General features: G+C 37.2%; 1 protein-coding gene across 2 annotated transcripts in view; it reads right to left on the bottom strand.

Moving 5' to 3' along the window:
* Window positions 1-965: 965 nt before the first annotated feature.
* The window catches only part of GTPBP10 (GTP binding protein 10), a 37,505-nt gene continuing 16,959 nt past the window's right edge, over window positions 966-21,511 (bottom strand). For both annotated transcript variants that reach the window (XM_003252389.4, XM_030822051.1), the window contains exons 5-10: window positions 14,249-14,322; window positions 12,122-12,174; window positions 8,867-8,974; window positions 8,270-8,347; window positions 3,408-3,531; window positions 966-1,596 (exon numbers count right to left, since the gene is read on the bottom strand). In XM_003252389.4, the coding sequence (XP_003252437.1) occupies window positions 1,334-1,596; window positions 3,408-3,531; window positions 8,270-8,347; window positions 8,867-8,974; window positions 12,122-12,174; window positions 14,249-14,322 (700 nt within the window). In that variant the 3' untranslated portion in view covers window positions 966-1,333. The remainder of the gene's footprint in view (window positions 1,597-3,407; window positions 3,532-8,269; window positions 8,348-8,866; window positions 8,975-12,121; window positions 12,175-14,248; window positions 14,323-21,511) is intronic.

Genomic DNA, 21,511 nt, shown 5'->3' with positions numbered 1-21,511 from the left:
AGATTAGGACAAAAGAAAGTGAAATAGACTAGGTCAAAAGAAAAATGAAACATATAGATCAGTCTCCTCCAATTCAGGAAAAAATACTATAAGAAACGAAAATTTTCCAAAAGCTCAAATCACAAACATCTATCTTCTAGTTTCTGTTATATCTTTATTATCATTGAACATGTGTTCAAATTTAGGGTTTTAAGGTCTCCACAAAAAATAACTATTATATATTTAGTGCAACCAGGTACAAGACAGGCTCAAAAACAAACAAAACTGAATTGCTCATTCTAATAATAATCTAGAGAATCCTTCTACATAAATTTAAAAAATGATCTCAGTAGGGACAACCTAAGTAAAGGAATATCAGAGAATGTTATTACAGGTGGGCTGGCCATAAACTTGTAAAATGTAATTTTTTAGCTCTTTTTTTTTTTTGAGATGGAGTCTAGTTCTGTCACCCAGGCTGGAGTGCAGTGGCGCCACCTTGGGTTCACTGTATCCTCCACCTCCTGCGTTCAAGCGATTCTCCTGCCTCAGCCACTAGAGTAGCTGGGACAACAACAGGCATGCGCCACTATGCCTGGCTAATTTTTTATATTTTTAGTAGAGATGGGGTTTCACCATGTTGGCCAGGCTGGTCTTGAACTCCTGACCTCAAACGATCTGCCCTCCTTGGCCTCCGAAAGTGCTGGGATTACAGGCATGAGCCACCATGGCTGGCCACTGGTTATTTTTAACTGTGGACATACTTAATTACAAAATAATAACTTTAAAGGTATGGTTCTTCAATAATGACACATATATCAGAAGGTAATAATACTAAAAAAAAGATCTGTGAAAAAACTTTCAAAATAAAAAAATATAATTTTTAAAAATGACGTAGAAAAACTGGATTTATCATGTGTAACATGTTTTGAAATATCTGTACATTGTGGAATGGCTCAATATAGCTAATTAACGTGCATTACCTTATGTGCTTTTTTGGAAAAACTACTTAAAATTTACTCAGTGACTTTCAAAATACATTGTTGTTAATTACAGTCACCAAGCTGTACAATAGATTTCTTGAACTCAGTTGCCTTGTCTAACTGAAATTTTGTATATTTTGACCAACATCTCCTCAATCCTCCACTGCCCCATCAGCCCTTGATAACCACCATTCTATTCTCTCCTTCTATGAGTTCAACTTTTTAAGATTCCACATGTAAGTGAGATTATGCAGCATTTGTCTTTCTAAGCCTAGCTTTTTTTACTTAACATGTCCTCCAGGTTGTCACAGACGAAAGGATTTCCTTGTTTTTAAGCATTAAATACTATTCCATCAATACCATTTTTAATATATTTAAATTATATCCATTTTGGAAGTAGTAACAGCATGCTTTGATGGTGGCTCACTAGAAGATACTGTATCAGAAATCCACAAATTAAGCAGTTGTTTCTTATGATGTGCATCATTTTCCTGGTTGGCCTGTTCATCCAGTGACTTTCTTATACAATTCTTTAATTCTTCGATTCCTTCTCCAGTAACTGCAGATATGGGGATGATATGTTGGAACTCTACAGTCCTCTCTGGAATCATGTTTTTTCCAAATAAATGCAGAAAATCTAAAAGAAAGAACACAAACTAAGCTCATTTCCATTGTTTTTGAAAGTTAATTAAAACCGTGTTAATGGTTTGATTTGTGAAGCAGGGAACCAAAACCAGCATTTTTCATGCCTTTTTTCACCTTTTCTAATAAGTTCTCAGAGCCTTTGGATTTTACTATTGATTATGGTAAGGTTCTTGACACATAATATACTTGTTAGATAAATATATTTTAAACCAAACTAAGTATGAGTAGAAGATGAATCACAAAAATGACTTACTTAAGGAAGTAATAAATTTTGTGCGGGGAGGTTAAGTAAGGCAAGGCAGCATTGATTCTCTGAAAGACACTTTCTGTAAAAATAATAACATCATTTATAATTTGAGACATTCTACTTGGCCTCAGTACACTGGAGACCTTTAACTTCCCCCAAGTATAGGTTTATCATCAATGATGCTAGGATCCATACAAAAACTGAAGAGGGATTATAGAGAATTCAAGGGAAGATAATTTCAGATGAGTCCAATCTATCACCCCACAAGGGTTAACAACTGTTATATTACTTTTACCTCTTCCGTGTCACCATGGCATACTGTTTGGCTGGGGAGATGGCATACTGATTGGATGGATTAACTGATATGAACTAGAAAGGCTGGACTGAAACAGATTGGTGGAGAAGACAACATGGAGCTTGCTTTCTGAGATTCAAAGGCCCCGAAGAAAGTCCAGAGAGGATAACTCAGGATTATCACTAAAGGGCCTATATTTTATTTCACGGTATGTCAGAACAGCTACGGACTTCTGAGTCACCCCCACTTTCGGTATTTCCTCTGAGAATTCCCTTCTCTGCAAGATCAACTAGCAAACAGAACTAATGACCATATAAAGCAAATATCATTAGGAATGAAGGCTATTTAGTATCAGAGAATATTTATATCCCATGAGTAGTTTATTAACTCAAGGACAGCTCCAACATATAGATTACACAGGGGAAAGATTTTTGAGACGAAAGGACCTTCTGGTGCTGTTTCACAGTCTTAGTATACTATAATCTATTTTCCCACAATTGTTACCAAGAATAAAAACAGAGACATATTATTGAAAAACATGTTAGCCACATACCATACACCCTACTTTTCCTCATTTGTGCATGAGGTTCTCTACTAGACTCTGAATGAAACCACCATTGCCATAGAATAGAAGGTGTTCTGCAAATGTCAATATTCAAAACTGTGGAGAATCCCTTTAAGTTACTTTACATATAGTCCAGGAAGTAAATTCCAGACAAATAAATCATTTTGGAGTCACAGCTTCTATTTTTGTGTCACACATACACAGGAAAAATGAAGTTCTTTTCAGAAGACTCATCCTCTTCAGAAACCTATAGAGTTAGTTTTGCCAAGAAACATACTTCTTTAGAACTTCTTAGTTCTGTTTTTAATTTTCTGATGTATAGTACTAGAGGAATGAAGAGCTTGTGAAGTATGTTAATGAAAGTGAAAGACTTCACAGGGAGATGCTGACTTTTTCCTCCTTTTATTCAAATCCCACATATGCTTTATGGGTCCAATTTAAGTTTTATTCTTCATGAAGCCTGACCTTTTTAGTTCAAATTAATCTTTCTTTTGTCTCCTTTAATTTACTGTCCATATCAAACATTCTAGAATTTGATAATTATTATGTTACAATGTTATTTATATGTTTTGTATATTCTTTCTTCAAACTTGACTTTAAAGAGCAGAAACTGCCAGTTTTCCACTGATTATAACAGCATTCTCTGTACATTGTAATTATTCTTTAAATTAAAATTAAATGAATACATAGGTTTACCTTTAGGATTCTGGAGCTGGCTCATCAATTCATGGAACTTATCTTGGGCATCTGGCAAGTCCATTTTATTAACTGCCAAGAGTGCAGGTTTTGTCTGAAGTTCCTCTTTGTACAATTCCAACTCCTTTAAATCAAAAGAGAAAACCCAATAATTTTAGTACTGGTTTCTGTATAAACTACTTATTTGGTAATTAATGACCCAGGTGATCTAAAACCCATTCACATCACTGAAATGCAATAAATCCCAACAACAGAAAACAAAAGGAAGAATTTCAGAAAATGACTCTGGTTAGGTCATGTGTTAGTATGTTTTAGCTTAAATGATATCCTAGAGACAGTTGTAATTTTGCATCTAGAGTCAAATATGGGTATCTGGACTTTACACAGAAAAAATTCAGAAGTCAGTAATGATCAGTGAATGTTATACCTGTAGTATTCTTGGAAAAAGTAAATGTACTTAGGAATAAATCTTTGTTACCTTGGATTAAACAACTGTTTCTTAGATAGAACATGAAAAGCACAAGTAAAAGAATAGATAAAAGGCAGAAGACTGCTTAAGGCCACCATGAGTTTGAGGCTACAATGAGCTAGGATCATGCCTGCACTCTAGCCTACATGAGAGAGCGAAGCCCTGTTTGTAATAAAAATAAATAAATATGTAAGACTGGGCATGGTGGCTCATGCCTGTAATCTCAGCACTTTAGGAGGCTGAAGTAGGAGCATTGCTTGGGCCCAGGAGTTCAAGACAAGCCTTGACAACATAGCAAGACCCCATCTCTACACAAAATTTTAGTTTAATTTTAAAAAAGGAAAGAAAAGAATGAAACAAATGGAATTTCATGAAAATTAAAAATTTGGGGTTGTTTTCTTGCTATTGAGAGTTGTTTTGCTTCCTTATGTTTTGGATATCAACCACTTATCAGATATATGACTTACAAATATTTTCTCCCATTCCCTTGGTTGCCTCTTCACTCTGCTGACTGTTCCTTTTGCTGTGCAGAAGCTTTTTAGTTTGATGCAATCCTACTTGTCTATTTTTCTTTTTGTTGCCTGTGCTTTGGGGTCACATTAAAAAAAATCATTGCTCAGACAAATATCATGGAACTTCTCTGTTTTCTTCTAGTGGTTTTATGGTTTCAGGCTTTAAGTCTTTAATCAACTTTTTATATATGGTGTGAAGAAAGGATCTAATTTCATTTCTCTGCATGTGGATATTCAGTTTTCTCAGTATCACTTATTGACGAAGAAAACTGTCCTTTCCTGACTGTGTGTTCTAGGTACCTTTGTTGAAAATTAATTGTAAATGCATGGATTTAATTCTGAGCTCTGGATTCTGTTCCATTGGTTCATGTGTCTATTGTTATGCCAGTACCACGCTGTTTTGATTATGATAGCTTTGTAGTAGGTTTTGAAATTAGGTAGTGTGAAGCTTCCAGCTTTGTTCCTTTTGCTCAAGATTGCTTTGGCTATTCAGGGTCTTTTGTCGTTCCATACAAATTTTAAGATTTATTTTCTATTTCTGTGAAAAATGCCATTAGAATTTTGATATGGATTGTGCTGAATCTGTATATCACTTTGGGTAATATAAACCTGATTTAAAAATGGATAAAGAACCTGAATTGACATTTCTCAACGACAAACAAATGACCAATATGTGTATGAAAAAATGTTCAACATCACTGATCATTAGGGAAATGAAAAGGAAAACCACAATGAGATAGCTCCTCACACTTGGAAGGATGGCTATTATCAAAAAGACAAAAGATAACAAGTGTTGTCAAGGATATGGAGAAAGAGGAACCCTTGAACACCGTTGAGTGGGAATGTAAATTAGTACAGCCATTGTAAAAAGCAGTATAAAGATTTCTCAAAAAATTAAAAATAGAACTACCATATGATCCAGCAATCCCACTTCTGGGTATATATCCAAAGGAAATAAAATCAGTATGTCAAAGAGATCTCTGCATTCCCATTTTTACTGAAACATTATTCACAATAGCCAAGACATGGAATCAACCTCATTGTCCATCAATGGATGAATAATGAAAATGTGGTATACACACACACAACTGAATACTACTCAGCCTTAAAAAAAGAAAATTTTGTCATTTATTACAACATGGATGAACCTGGAGAACACTAGGCTAAGTGAAATAAACCAAGCACAGAAAAAAAAATACTGCATAATCCCACTTATATGTGGAATCTTAAAAGGTTGAATTCATAGTAGCAGAGAAAATGGTGGTTGCCACGGTGCTTGGTGGAGGAAGATGGAGGGGTGTTGGTCAAATGGGAACAAAGATTCAGTTAAATAGGATGAATAAGCCCTGGAGATCTATTTTACAGTATGATGACTATAGTTAATGTATTATATATTTGAAAATTGCTAAAACAGATTTTAAATGTTCTCAACACACAAAAAATAGTATGTAAGATGATGGATCATGTTAATTAGCTTGATTTAATCATTTCACAAGGTATACATATATCCAAATATCACTTGTACACTTTAAGTACACACAATTTTTATGTCAGTTACACTTTAATAAAACTGGAAAATTAAATAAATAAATAATAGTTTTGTGCCACAAAGAATACACAAAAAATACACTGAAAAAGTGAAAAGACAAGTCACAGAAGGGGAGAAAATATTTTCAAATTATGTATCTTAGAAGGGACTTAATTTCCAGCTGGGCATGGTGGCTCACGTCTGTAATCCCAGCACTCTGGGAAGCCAGGTGGGCGGATCACCTGAGGTCAGGAGTTCAAGACCAGCCTGGCCAACATGGTGAAACCCTGTTTCTACTAAAAATACAAAAATTGGATGGGCATGGTGGCACATGCCTGTAATCCCAGCTACTCGGGAGACTGAGGCTGGAGAATCACTTGAACTCGGAAGGCGGGGGTTGCATTCAGCTGAGATTGTGCCACCGCACTCCAGCCCAGGCGACAGAGTGAGACTCCGTCTCAAAAAAAAAAAAAAAAAAAAAAGGAGAAGAGACTTATTTCCAAAAATATAAAACATGCTTACAACTCAGCAATTAAAAGACAAATAATACAAATAGTAATGCACACAGAATCTGAACAGACTTTTCTCCAAAGACACAGAAATGCCTAATAAGCACATAAAAGGATTCTTAGCATCATTAATCTTAAAAGAAATGCAAATAAGAACTGTAACAAAATACCACTGCACTCCCACTAGGATGACTAAAGTAAAAATGACAGACAATAACAAGTGTTGACATTCAAGTGGAAAAATTGGAACATACACTGATGGTGGGACTGTAAAATGGCACAATGGTGCTACCAATTCAGAATAGTTTGGCAGTTCCTCAAAATGTTAAACAAAGCATTACTATCTGATCCAGCAATTCCACTCCTAAGTATATATCCAAGAGAAATGAAAACATGTCTATACAAAAACCTGCACACAAATGTTCACAGCAATATTATTCATTACAGACAAAAAGTGGCAAATGAAATAGGATCTATAAAATCCTGGAGGTAAAGCAACACCATGTTGTCTTAGAGAGAAATCACATGGCTGAAATATAGCATCTAGGAGAGAGGGTTACGGAGGAGGACTGCTAGGTAGGGGCCCAAATTTGCAGATTTCATAAATCATGCTCAGGTTAGACTTTAACCTAACAGCTATGGGGGTCCATCGAAGTGTTTTAGGCAGGGAACATCAGCATCAGCTTGGTGCTTTTACAAAGATCACTCTAGCTGCCATATAAAAAATGGACTGGAGAGAAGCAAGGCAGGACACAGGGAGACTGGAAAGGACCAGATTCAATATTCCAGTAAGAAGGGTTGATGATTGTAATAGTGTAGATGAAGACAAGAGGATGGATTTCAGAGAGACTTAGGATAAAAAACTGACAGGGCTTGTGTAGGTGGTGAGAAGAATCAGTATATCATAGCTTACACATTCACTAATTTATGGGGATGGCTGAAAAGTTTTTTAAAAGTTTACTTTTATCCATATTAAGTTTAAGTGACTAATGGGACATCCAATCGAAGATGTCCAATGGGCATTTGGTCTAAAGAACAACAAAGGCCAGGTGTGGTGGCCCACACCTGTAATCCCAACACTTTGGGAGGCCGAGGTGGGTGGATTACCTGAGGTCAGGCGTTCAAGACCAGCCTGGCCAACATGGTGAAACCCCGTCTCTACTAAAAATACAAAAATTAGCCAGGCGTGGTAGCACACGCTTGTAATCCCAGCTACTTGGGAGGCTGAGGCAGAAGAATCACTTGAGCCCAGGAGACAGAGAGAGCCGAGATCGTGCCACTGCACTACAGCCTGGCAGACAGAGCAAGACTCTGTCTCAAAAAAAAAAAAAAAAAAAGAAAGAACAATGAAAAGATCTAGGTATCAGCTACAGATCTGGCAGTCATCAATATTATTAATTGTAACTAAAGCAACGGGAGTGGGTAAGATAGAAAATAAGGTTAGGACAGAACTCTGAATAATGTTACTTAAAGGATGAGAAAAAAGAGCCTAAAAAGTAGACTGAGAAATAGTGTAAGAGTAGAAATAGAACCAGAAGATTACGGGTCACAAAACTAAGAATGAGAAACAAGAAGAATTAGACAACCTGCCAAAGCTGAAGCAAGATAAAAATCTTGGAAGTATGTAATGGGGATTTGGAAGCCCAGGAGTGTTTTATCCATTGCAGTAGTTTGAGAAGCAAATGAATGTAGAGGAACTGGAGACAACAAGTTTAAGTAATTCTTTAACTGTCATCAAAGCTTTAAAGGCAGAACATGTATAGACTGTAATTATGTTATTTCATATAGTCTTACATTCCTACATATTAGACCAAATATAGAACACAGTAAAACAGAAAACCTACTTTTGTAAGCAGTATTATGGTTTCAAAAGCTGTTCTGTATTGAGTGTGAGAAGAAAGCTGAAATCCAGAAATATCAACCTAAAAAAAAGAGAAGGAAAGAGACAGCCTTTAACATAAGAAGAATAGCTATACAGTTCCATGTTTTAAAATGTTTTACTCTTTCAAGCTAAAAACAATTTCTCTATACTCTACTTGTTATTTGGTAATTCAAAATAAGTAACAGAAATCGAGGTGTTAAGATAACTTTAATTATTCTCATAAAATTACAGTCATTAATAAAATAAAAAACTAGGATAAGACAATTTGCATGAAGACAATCTCATATATAACTCTAGCATCATCAATGAAGAATGAAAGAGATACTATGATACTATATAATATGGTAGCATGTTGGAAATCTTAAGGAAATACATGTTGGCAAGTATGGCCAAACTTACATATGATACAGTAAACAATGTCACTTCCATCCCCATATTATAAAAGACTTAGTGGAGTAACATATGCTACCACTTTCTTATTTATAAAAAAATTCTAGAAAAACTAAATTCATTGGTTTTCAATTTATTTGAATATCACATTAGTATACATATGACTTACAACAAAAAGCAGTTGTCTAGTTCTTTCTATATGCTTGAGGAATTTGTGGCCCATTCCTTTGTTCATATGTGCTCCTTCTATTAAACCTGGAAGATCAGCTACTGATATCTAACACAAAGTTAAATGGTTAATGAAAAAGGAAAATGTATGAAAACCACATGTTCAATTACATCCCCAAATTTTCAAGATATTTCAAATATAAACAGTTCCTAACTTATGATTACCACTACATCTTTGAAAAGCCAAGTATAAAAGTAAAATTAATGTACAGTATTAAGAATTAAAATCTTTTATCAGATATTAGAGTCCCGTATTTACTATTAATCTAATAATCTAGGAATTTTACAGATTAGTTTAACATTTGTTTATTTATTTATTATTATTATTTTAGAGACAAGATCTTGCTCTGTCACCCAGGCTGGAGTGCAGTGGTGTGACCATAGCTCACTGTAGCCTCCAACTCCTGGGCTCAAGCCAAGTTCCCAACTCAGTCTCCCAAGTAGCTAAGACTCCAGGTGTGTACTGCCATGCCCAGTTAACTAAAAAAATTTTTGTAGAGACAGGGTCTCGCTATCTTGCACAGGCTGCTCTCAAACTCCTATCCTCAAGTGATCCTCTCACCTTAGCCTCCCAAAGTGCTGGGATTACAGGCGTAAGCCAATACACTAACCCCTAGTTTAAAATTTATTTATAATTTCCTAAATGGTATTGTCCAATATGAACTTTTCACAGAATTTCAACCTTTACACTCCGAATTCATAAAAATCTACAAGGATATTAATGCAGCAGACATTTACCAGGTACAGCTCTGTATTTTAAACTCAATTTGTAATTATTTATTTGGCACCATTGTTCCTTTTCTGTTCATATTATACTAGCAGGATTATCAACCATTCTTACAAAGTATTAGGTTGGTGTAAAAGTAACTGTGGTTTTGGCATTACTTTTAATAGACTTTACTACATTAACAGAGGTGTGATTCTCCTCACCTGTTCTTTGCAGTGCCATGTTTGTTAATGCTTCACATTGTTGTAGGTTGTTACTGTTTATACTTAAGCAAATCTCATGGCATTACATGAGGAGCAGAGTTCTATCATCTAGAAGTTCATTCACCTGAGCATGCTTCCTTGTCACCTTGTCATCATCTCATTTTGTGCCAGTATTCAAGTAAGATCAGTCACGTGAAACAGCACTCGATAAACCCGAGTTGTAGCTGTGGCTTTCCTACTTTCTCCTACTTTTGGCTGTTACTTTTAATGGCCAAAACCACAGTTACTTTTGTACCAACCTAATAAAAGAATACAGTTTCCTAGACTCCTTTTAGAGGGAATAATCATTATTCACCATCATTTAACACTTGTGCTTTTCTTTTCTTTTTTTGAGAGAGTCTCGCTCTGTCGCCCAGGCTGGAGTGGAGTGGGGCAATCTTGGCTTACTGCAAGCTCCACCTCCCAGGTTCACACCATTCTCCCGCCTCAGCCTCTGGAGTAGCTGGGACTACAGGCGCCCACCACCACACCCATCTAATTTTTTTTAATTTTTATTTTTAGTAGAGACAGGGTTTCACCGTGTTGGCCAGGATAGTCTCAATCTCCTGACCTCATGATCTGCCCGCCTTGACCTCCCAACGTGCTGGGATTACAGGTGTAAGCCACCACACCCAGCCACACTTGTGCTTTTCAAACCTCACTGTGCATCATAATCACATAGGGAACTCTTAGAAGCTACAAATGCCCAGGGCCTACCCCCAAGAGATTTAGTTTCAAATCTCTGGGGCCTAAGCATCACTTATCATTGCTGTTCTTAGACCACCCAGATAATTCTGAAGTGAATAAAGAATAAGAGGCAGTACTCGACATCCCCTGCCCAGTGTAGATAAATAATTCAGGGTCTTAAAGGAAGCTGACAAAGCAGGATGCACAACAGAAGTCTCATGTCCTGAAATTTCCTCTACTGATTTCCCTTAAAAATTAGGTATAAACGATGTTCTCTTTTCCTCTAAACATTGTTCTATATATTCATATTATCCTATATTTAATATAATTTTACTTACAGTTAATATTCTATATTATAACGGAAGTTTTATCTTTTACTGTTATATCACTATTATAACCGAATAATTTTTTAATATTTCTTTAAATTATGTCATAAAACTGTATGAACCTATATTGATGCATCCTTAGCACCCAAAGTCTATACTTTACATTGTTGCATTCTTGGTGCTGTACATTCTATAAATTTTAACAAATGTATACTGTGTCTACCATTACAGCAACACAATGTTGCTGTAATATTACATAGTATCATACTTTACTATATGTATCATACTTTATAGTGTACCCTAAAAGTTCTCTGTACTCTGCCTATTCATCTCTCCTTCATCCCTAACCCTGGAAATCATTGATTTTTTTTTTACTGTCTCCACAGCTTTGCCTTATTCAGAATGTCATATAGTTGGAATCATACAGTATTACAGTCTTTTAAGATTGCCTTCTCTCACTTAGTAATATGCATTTAAGGTTCCCCTAGGTCTTTTTGAGGCTTGATAGCCCAGTTCTTTTTAGAGCTGAATAATAATCCACTGTCTGAATATATATCACAGTTTATGTACCCATTCACTGACTGAAAGATATCTTGGCCAAAGTTTGGTAATTACAAATAAAGCTGCTATAAGCATCCATGTGCAGACTTCTGTGTGTGCATAACTTTTCAGTGTACATGGGTAAATGCTAAGGAGCACAACTACTAGATTGTACATTATATTTTAAATATTGTTACTTTCCTTTTTTTAGTTTTTTTTCTAATTATACAGAAGAGCCACTGCTGTTACTTATGAAGGAAAAATGAATTTTAATAGCTGGTTGAGACTAAAACTCCATTAAAACATTTTTTTTTTTTCAAAAAAAGAAAGTTGGAATAAAATCATTGCCATGAACTTTAGAGAGCATTTTTAAAAAATGAAGATAAATAATCCAATATAGTAGTAAAAGAAAGACTTGCAATAAGAAGAAACCAAGACTAAGAAGAAGACATAATGTTGTAGGGATAAACTGGACCTAATCTTTGGAAGAAGAAATTAAATATATTATGATAGTGCTCAGAATTTATTTGGCCAGTTTCACTTAGCATAAACAAAATCTTGTTACTTTTTCTCCCCTAACACCACAGAAACAGGCAAATACTATAATATCCAAGTAAGTACTAAAACCAAGTACTCTGACTTCTAATATAGTGTTTTACTTTAAAAATACCTACCTGTTTGAAATCACTGTACATAATCTTTCCAAGTTCAGGCTTTAATGTTGTAACTAAAAGGAAACACAGCAATAAATTAAGGCTAGAATTTATTTTAGGGCTGGTACTCTCAAAACTGTCTTGGCATTATGCATAAACAATATTTCAATTCAGATTTTGTTCTAATTTGCTAAAATGGAAACTATTATTATCTTTGCTATTTAACATGTACTTGGAGGGCCAAGTGTTGTGGCTCATGTCTGTAATCCCAATGTTTGGGAAGCCAAGGCAGGAGGATCATTTGAAGCTAGGAGTTCAAGATGAGCCTGGGCAGCATAGTGAGACCCTGTTTCTACAAAAAATGTAAAACTAGGCAGACATGGCAGTGCACCTGTAGTCCTAGCTACTCCAGAGGCTGAGGTGGGAGGATTGAGCTCAGGAGTTCAAAGTTGCAGTGAGGTATGATCATGCCACTGTACTCCTGCCTGGGTGACAGAGCTAGACCCTGTCTCTAAAATAAATGAATACATAGTATTTGGAAAAAGACAAACACAGATTTTTATAATCTGTATAGGCCTAATGTAATTACTGAACCTCAACGTTCTTCTATTGCACTTTAAGGTGTGCAATAGATGTTCAGGAGGGTCAGATATTAAGTTTCTATCACTGGATCTGTGGGTGAAATTTTTCTAGTTTCTTCTCATTCAGTTATCCTCTAGTTCTTTCTCATTGTTATCCTTAAGCCTCATCAATCCTACACTAGCCTCTTTCCTATGACTTTTTGCTTTTCCTTCTCAAGTCCTACATATTTTATAACAAATACTGGCCTTGTGATTTATAGCAATTAGTCCAAACTTCACTCTACTTTGTCACAGTCTAATTTTGGAATGGCTTGATTTTATTTTCCAAGTTAATGGCATTCTGTGTCCTTTTAATGATGGCAGAGATCTTATCATACTCACCACTTTTAACCAAAGCTTCTTTTATATCTCATCTAGCTACCACAAGAGCCTACTAACTGGTTTTCTCAGACCCCTTCATGTCCCACGCCAATCCATTTTCTTATTTCAGGTGGAGATCTCTGTGAGGAGCAAACCTAAGCATTTTATCCCTTGCTTAAATGCTTCCAATTGCTCTTGAGATATAAAAATCAAATACAGCCTAAATGGTCTATGTGACATGCTCTCTTACATCGCCAGGCTCATCTCGATTTCTTTCCCTTACTTCATGTTCTCTAGACACACAAATCTACTCCCCGCCACCACTAAGCCTTTGTGTACATGCTATTTCCTCTGATTAAAGACCCTTCACCCTCCACTCTATTTTACTAATTAACTCGTAATTATTCCTCATATCTCAGTCCAAAAATCACACATCCTTAAGGAAGCCTAAGGCAGTCATCTACACTCTTTCATAGTACCCTTGCATATTCCCTTATATTTATTTGTGATATATATGCCTTACTCCACTAGTCTACAAACTCAATACAAGTCAAAACAGGAACTGTTTCTGTTTATCAGTCTTTGTAATCCCAGAACCTAATGTGGCTCCAAAAATAAGTATCTGCTAAATGAATGAAAGTATTCAACTCAGTCTTCCTGGTACTTATCACAGTGCCTGATAAAGGGTAAGTGGTTCAAAAATCCTAACTAAACCAAATAAATGATTATGCGACAGAAAAACAAATGCAATAAAGTAAGTGTCTAACCTGTTTAAGAAACTTTGCTGAGGGGTATAGAGGTTTCAAAGATTAATGGAAAATACAGCTGGGGAGGGTGGCTCACACCTATAATCCCAGCAATTTAGAAGGCCAAGGTGGGAGATCACTTGAGCCCAGGAGTTCAAGACCAGCTTGGGCAACATGGGGAAACCTCTGTCCCCACAAAAAAGAAAAAATTAGCCAAGCATGGTGGCAAACACCTGTAGTCCAACTACATGGGAGGCTGATGCAGGGGGATGGCTTGAGCCTGGGCTGCAGTGAGCCATGATCATGCAACTGCACTTTGGCCTGTGCAACAGTAGTCTATCTGCCAAAAGTTTTTCACCTAAGGATACCCTCAGAGTTATCATTTTATTCATTCTCAGAGAAATATTAGTCTTTAAAAGTTTACCTCCACTCATTAAAATATACAATCAAATTATACTTACATGCGTAATCTGCAATTGCAGGTTTTGCATGAGAAACGCAACTTAGCAAAGAGGATTTTCCAGCATTTGGGAATCTGAAACAAGAATATAAAATTATACACAAATGTCAATATTATTATCTCTGAATTCCTAACAATTCAAGTAGCCTTCTTGAATATATTTGGGATTAAAAGTAGAATATAAATGTATTATAAATAATCTTGAAAAACTTGAGAACATACACTTACATAAAAGGTAAAGATAAATTCATGCTGGACATCGAAGATGTTTCAATATTTAAAGTGTATAATAATTATTCTAATTATGATTTAAAAATAAAAACTCGTTGGAAGTCATAGAAAAACAGAAAGAAATTAAAGAAAAAAAAGAAAAACACCAGCAACTTACTAACTCCAGCCATACACTGACAAAACACTACACTGTTTTGTAAACTGCTTTAAAAAAAATTTTTATAGACAGTTTCAAACATATACAAAAGTAGAGAGGTGTAATAAATTCCATTTAGCTATCACCCAGCTTCAACAAATATTAATACATTGGCAATATACTTCTTAAAATTTGGTTTGAACAGAAGTCCCAATAAGGTCTGTATGTTACAAATACCTGGTGTGTCTCAAATCTATTTTCAAGCTTCCCCTCCCATCTTGTTTCCCATCTGCAATTTAATTTTTAAAGAAACTGGGTCATTTGTCCTACAGAGTTTCTTTTCCAAAGTCTTCATTTTTCTACTAGCACCTACAAGGACATTTAACATGCTCTTTTTCCCTGTTTTCTGTAAAAAATTGGCAGTTTTTATAGAGTCTTAACCATGTTCAAGTTTTAATATTTTTTTGAAGGAAGTAGGGGAAAACTACTTTATAGTTGCTTGGCCTACTATTTAAACTGAATCATATAAGGTGAACACTTTTCAATGGTGAAGTGTAATTTACTTAACTAATTTCCTTTTGATAGACATTTAGGTTGTCTACAATTTTTCACTCTAAATAACATTGTAAAAAATATGTATACAGGTAGACACTGTTAATAGTCATCTCTGGGTGGTGGAATTCATAGACAACTTTTTCTTTATGCAAACAAGTGTGCATTTTTTTTTTTGCTAAATAACTTTAAACAATGCAATGACTATCTTTAAACCTTTGCAACTTTTTTCATCTTTTCATAGCTTAATAGATCATATCTTTTTATTTATTTATTTTTTGAGATGGAGTCTCACTCTGTTGCCTAGGCTGGCGTGCAGTGGCGTGATCTTGGCTCACTGCAAGCTCCACCTCCTGGTTCACGCCATTCTCCTGCCTCAGCTTCCCAAGTAGATGGGACTACAGGTGCGCGCCACAATGCCTGGCTAATTTTTTTTATATTTTTAGTAGAGATGGGGTTTCACCGTATTAGCCAGGATGGTCTCAATCTCCTGACCTCGTGATCCGCCCACCTTGGCCGCCCAAAGTGCTGGGATTACAGGCGTGAGCCACCATGCCTGGCCTATTTCTTTTAGTGTTTTTATTTCAATAGCTTTAGGGGTACAAGTGTTTATTTGTTGTTGTTGTTACATGGATACACTGTGTACTGGTGAAGTCCAGGATTTTAGTGTACCCATCACCCAAGTAGTGTACATTGTACCCAACTGGTAGTTTTTCATCCCTCACCGTCCTCCTATCCTCCCTCCCTCTGAGTCTCCAATGTCCATTATACCACTCTGCATGCCTCTGTGTACCCACAGCTTAGCTCCCACTTATAAGCGACAATATGTTGCACTTGGTTTTCAGTTCCTGAGTTACTTCACTTAGGAAGATGTCTTCATTCTTTTTTATGGCTGAGTAATATTCTACGGTGTGTGTACATATAGATACACACACACACACACACACACATTCAATTTTCTTCATTCATTGGCTGATGGACACTAAGGTTGATTCCATGTCTTTGCAATTCTAAATGATACTGTGATAAACATGTGTGCAGGTATCTTTTTAATATAATGACTTCTTTTCCTTTGGGTAGATATCCTGTAGTGGGATTGCTGGATGAAATGTTATTTCTACTTTCAGTTCTTTGAGAAATCTCCATACTGTTCTCCATATAGGTTGTACTAATTTGCATTCTCACTCAACAGTGAATTTTAGTGTACCCATCACCCAAGCAGTGTACACTGTACCCAATAGGTAGTTTTGCATCCCTCACTGCCCTCCTATCCTCCCTCCCTCTGAGTCTCCAATGTCCATTATACCACTCTATATGTCTTTGTAAGAGTTAAGTTCCAAGATGGCCAAATAGGAACAGCTCCAGTCTACAGCTCCCAGCAAGATCGACGCAGAAGACGGGTGATTTCTGCATTTCCAACTGAGGTACCTGGTTCATCTCACTGGGACTCCTTGGGCAGTGGGTGCAGTGCACGGAGGGCAAACCGAAGCAGGGCGGGGTGTCGCCTCACCCGGGAAGCACAAGGGGTTGGGGGATTTCCCTTTCCTAGCCAAGGGAAGTTGTGACGGTCTGTACCTGGAGGAATGGTAAACTCCTGCCTAAATACTGCGCTTTTCCCCAAGTCTTTGCAACCGGCAGACCAGGAAATATCCTCCCGTGCGAGGCTCAGCAGGCCCCAAGCCAATGGAGCTCTGCTCACTGCTAGCACAGCAGTCTGAGATTGACCTGCCATGAGCTGCAGCTTGGCAGGTGGAGGAGTGTTGTCTGCAATTGCTGAGGCTTGAGTAGGCGGTTTTGTGCTGATAGTGTAAACAAAGAGGCCTGGAAGCTCGAACTGGGTGGAGCCCACCACAGCTCAGCGAGGCCTACTGCCTCTCTAGATCCAACCTCTCTGGGCAAGGCATATCAGAAAAAATGGCAGTGGACAGCTTTGGCAGACCTTAACGTCCCTGTCTGACAGCTCTGAAGAGAGAGTGGTTCTCCCAGCATGGCGTTCAAGCTCTGAGAAGGGACAGACTGCCTCCTCAAGTGGGTCCCTGACCCCTGAGTAGCCTAACTGGGAGACACCTGTCAGTAGGGGCCAAAAGACACCGCATACAGGCGGGTGCCCCTATAGGACGAAGCTTCCAGAGGAAGAATCAGGCAGCAATATTTGCTGTTGTGCAGCCTCCACTGGTGGTGATTCCCAGGCAAACAGGGTCTGGAGTGGACCTCCAGCAAACTCCAACAGACCTGCAGCTAAGAAGCCCAACTGTTAGAAGGAAAACTAACAAACAGAAAGGAATAGCATCAACATCAACAAAAAGCACATCCACACCAAAATCTCATCTGTAGGTCATCAACATCAAAGACCAAAGGTAGATGAAACCACAAAGATGGGGAGAAACCAGAGCAGAAAAGCTGAAAATTCCAAAAACCAGAGTGCCCCTTCTCCTCCAAAGGACTGCAGCTCCTCGCCAGCAACAGAACAAAACTGGATGGAGAATCAGTTTGACAAACTGAAAGAAGTAGGCTTCAGAAGGTCGGTAATAAAAATCTTCACTGAGCTAAAGGAGAATGTTCTAACCCATTGCAAAGAAGCTAAAAACCTTCAAAAAAGGTTAGACGAACGGCTAATTAGAACAAACAGTGTATAGAAGTCCTTAAATGACCTGATGGAGTTCAAAACCACAGTAAGAGAACTTTGTGACGCACGCACAAGCTTCAATAGCTGATTGGATCAAGTGGAAGAAAGGATATCAGTGATTGAGATCAAATTAATGAAATAAAGCGAAAAGACAAGATTAGAGAAAAAAAGCTGAAAAGAAATAAACAAAGCCTCCAAGAAATATGGGACTATGTGAAAAGACCAAATCTATGTCTGATTGGTGTACCATACCTGAAAGTGACTGGGAAAAAGTATCCAAGTTAGAAAACACTCTTCAGGATATTATTGAGGAGAAATTCCCCAACCTAGCAAAGCCGGCCAACATTCAAATTCAGAAAATACAGAGAAAAACATAAAGATACTCCTTGAGAAGAGCAACCCCAAGAGACACATAACTGTCAGATTCACCTAGGTTGAAATGAAGGAAAAAATGTTAAGGGCAGCCAGACAGAAAGGTAGGGTTACCCACAAAGGGAAGCCCATCAGACTAACAGCTGATCTCTTGGCAGAAACCCTACAAGCCAGAAGAGAGTGGGGGCCAATATTTAACATTCTTAAAGAAAAGAATTTTCAACCCAGAATTTCATATCCAGCCAAACTAAGATTCATAAGTGAAGGAGAAATAAAATCCTTTACAGAAAAGCAAATGCTGAGAGATTTTGTCACCACTAGGCCTGCCTTACAAGAGCTTCTAAAGGAAGCACTAAACATGGAAAGGAACAACTAGTACCAGCCACTGCAAAAACATACTAAATTGTAAACACCACTGATGCTATAAAGAAACTGCATCAATTAACAGGCAAAATAACCAGCTAACATCATAATGGCAGGATCAAATTCACACATTACAATATTAACCTTAAATGTAAATGGGCTAAATGCCCCAACTAAAAGACACAGACTGCCAAACTGGATAAAGGGTGAAGACCCATCGATGTGCTGTACTCAGGAGACCAATCTCATGTGCAAAGACACAAATAGGCTCAAAATAAAGGGATAGAGGAAGATCTACCAAGCAAATGGAAAACAAAAAAAGGCAGGGGTTGCAATCCTAGTCTCTGATAAAACAGACTTTAAACCAACAAAGATCAAAAGAGACAAAGAAGGCCATTACATAATGGTAAAGGGATCAATTAACAAAAAGAGCTAACTATCCTAAATATATATGCACCCAATACAAGAGCACCCAGATTCATAAAGCAAGTCCTTAGAGAGCTACAAAGAGACTTAGACTCCCACACAATAACAATGGGAGACTTTAACACCCCACTGTTAATATTAGATAAACGAGACAGAAGGTTAACAAGGATATCAAGGACTTGAACTCAGCTCTGGACCAACCGGACCTAAAAGACATCAACAGAACTGTCCACCCCAAATCAACAGAATATATATTTTTCTCAGCACATCGTACTTATTCTAAAATTGGCCACATAATTAGAAGTAAAACACTCCTCAGCAAATGCAAAAGAACAGAAAACACAAGAAACTGTCTCTCAGACCACAGTGCAATCAAATTAGAATTCAGGATTAAGAAACTCACTCAAAACCACACAACTACATGGAAAGTGAACAACCTGCTCCTGAATGACTACTGGGTACATAACAAACTGAGGCAGAAACAAAGATGTTCTTTAAAACCAATGAGAACACAGACATAATGTATCAGAATCTCTGGGACACATTAAAAACAGTGTGGAGAGGGAAATGTATAGCACTAAATGCCCACAAGAGAAAGCAGGAAGGATCTAAAATTGACACACTAACATCACAATTAAAAGAACTAAAGAAGCAAGAGCAAACACATTCAAAAGCTAGCAGAAGGCAAGAAATAACTAAGATCAGAGCAGAACTGAAGGATATAGAGACACAAAATACCCTTCAAAAAATCAATGAATCCAGAAGCTGATTTTTTGAAAAGATCAACAAAACTGATAGACCATTAGCAAGACTAATAAAGAGGAAAGGAGAGAAGAATCAAATAGACGCAATAAAAAATGATAAAGGGGATATCACTACCGATCCCACAGAAATACAAACTACCATCAGAGAATACTATAAGCAATTCTACACAAATAAACTAGAAAATCTAGATGAAATGGATAAATTCCTGGATACACACACTCTCCCAAGACGAAACCAAGAAGATGAATTCCTGAATAGACCAATAACAGGCTCTGAAATTGAGGCAATAATTAATAGCCTACCAACCAAAAAAAGTCCAGGACCAGAAGGATTCAAAGCCGAATTCTACCAGAGGTACAAGGAGGAGCTGGTACCATTCCTACTGAAACTATTCCAATCAATAGAAAAAGAGGGTATCCTCCCTAACTCATTTTATGAGGCCAGCATCATCCTGATACCAAAGCCTGTGAGACACAATGAAAAAGAGAATTCTAGGCCAATATCCCTGATGAACATCGATGCAAAAATCCTCAATAAAATACTGGCAAACCAAATCCAGCAGCACATCAAAAAGCTTATCCACCATGATCAAGTGGACTTCATCCCTGGGAAGCAAGGCTGGTTCAACATACTCAAGTCAATAAACGTAATCCAGCATATAAACAGAACCAATGACAAAAACCACATGATTATCTCAATAGATGCAGAAAAGGCCTTTGACAAAATTCAACAGCTCTTCATGCTGAAAACTCTGAATAAATTCAGTACCGATGGAACATATCTCGAAATAATAAGAGCTATTTATGACAGACCCACAGTCAATATCATACTGAATGGGCAAAAACTGGAAGCATTCCCTTTGAAAACTGGCACAACACAGGGATGCCCTCTCTCACCACTCCTATTCAACATAGTGCTGGAAGTTGTGGCCAGGGCAATCAGGAAGGGGAAAGAAATAAAGGGTACTCAATTAGGAAAAGAGGAAGTCAAATTGTCCCTGTCTGCAGATGACATGATTGTTTATTTAGAAAACCCCATCGTCTTAGTCCAAATCTCCTGAAGCTGATAAGCAACTTCAGCAAAGTCTCAGGATACAAAATCAATGTGGAAAAATCACAAGCATTCCTATGAACCAATAACAGACAAACAGACAGCCAAATCATGAGTGAACTCCCATTCACAATTGCTTCAAAGAGAATAAAATACCTAGGAATCCAACTTACAAGGGATATGAAGGACCTCTTCAAGAAGAACTACAAACCACTGCTCAATGAAATAAAAGAGGATACAAACAAATGGAAGAACATTCCATGCTCATGGGTAGGAAGAATCGATATTGTGAAAATGGCCATACTGCCCAAGGTAATTTATAGATTCAATGCCATCCCCATCAAGCTACCAATGACTTTCTTCACAGAATTGGAAAAAACTACTTTAAAGTTCATATGGAAAAAAAAAGAGCCCCATTGCCAAGTCAATCCAAAGCAAAAGAACAAAGCTGGAGGCATCACTCTGACTTCAAACTATACTACAAGGCTACAGTAACCAAAACAGCATGGTACTGGTACCAAAACAGATATAGACCAATGGAACAGAATAGAGCCCTCAGAAATAATCACACACATTTTTAACCATCTGATCTTTGACAACCCTGACAAAAACAAGAAATGGGGAAATGATTCCCTCTTTAATAAATGGTGCTGGGAAAACTGGCTAGCCATATGGAGAAAGCTGAAACTGGATCCCTTCCTTACACCTTATACAAAAATTAATTCAAGATGGATTAAAGACTT

The sequence above is a fragment of the Nomascus leucogenys genome, chromosome 11, assembly GCF_006542625.1.
Source record: "Nomascus leucogenys isolate Asia chromosome 11, Asia_NLE_v1, whole genome shotgun sequence".
NCBI lineage: Eukaryota > Metazoa > Chordata > Mammalia > Primates > Hylobatidae > Nomascus > Nomascus leucogenys.
The sequence above is the reverse complement of the archived record's forward strand: the minus strand, read 5'-3'. Positions and strand labels throughout refer to the sequence as shown.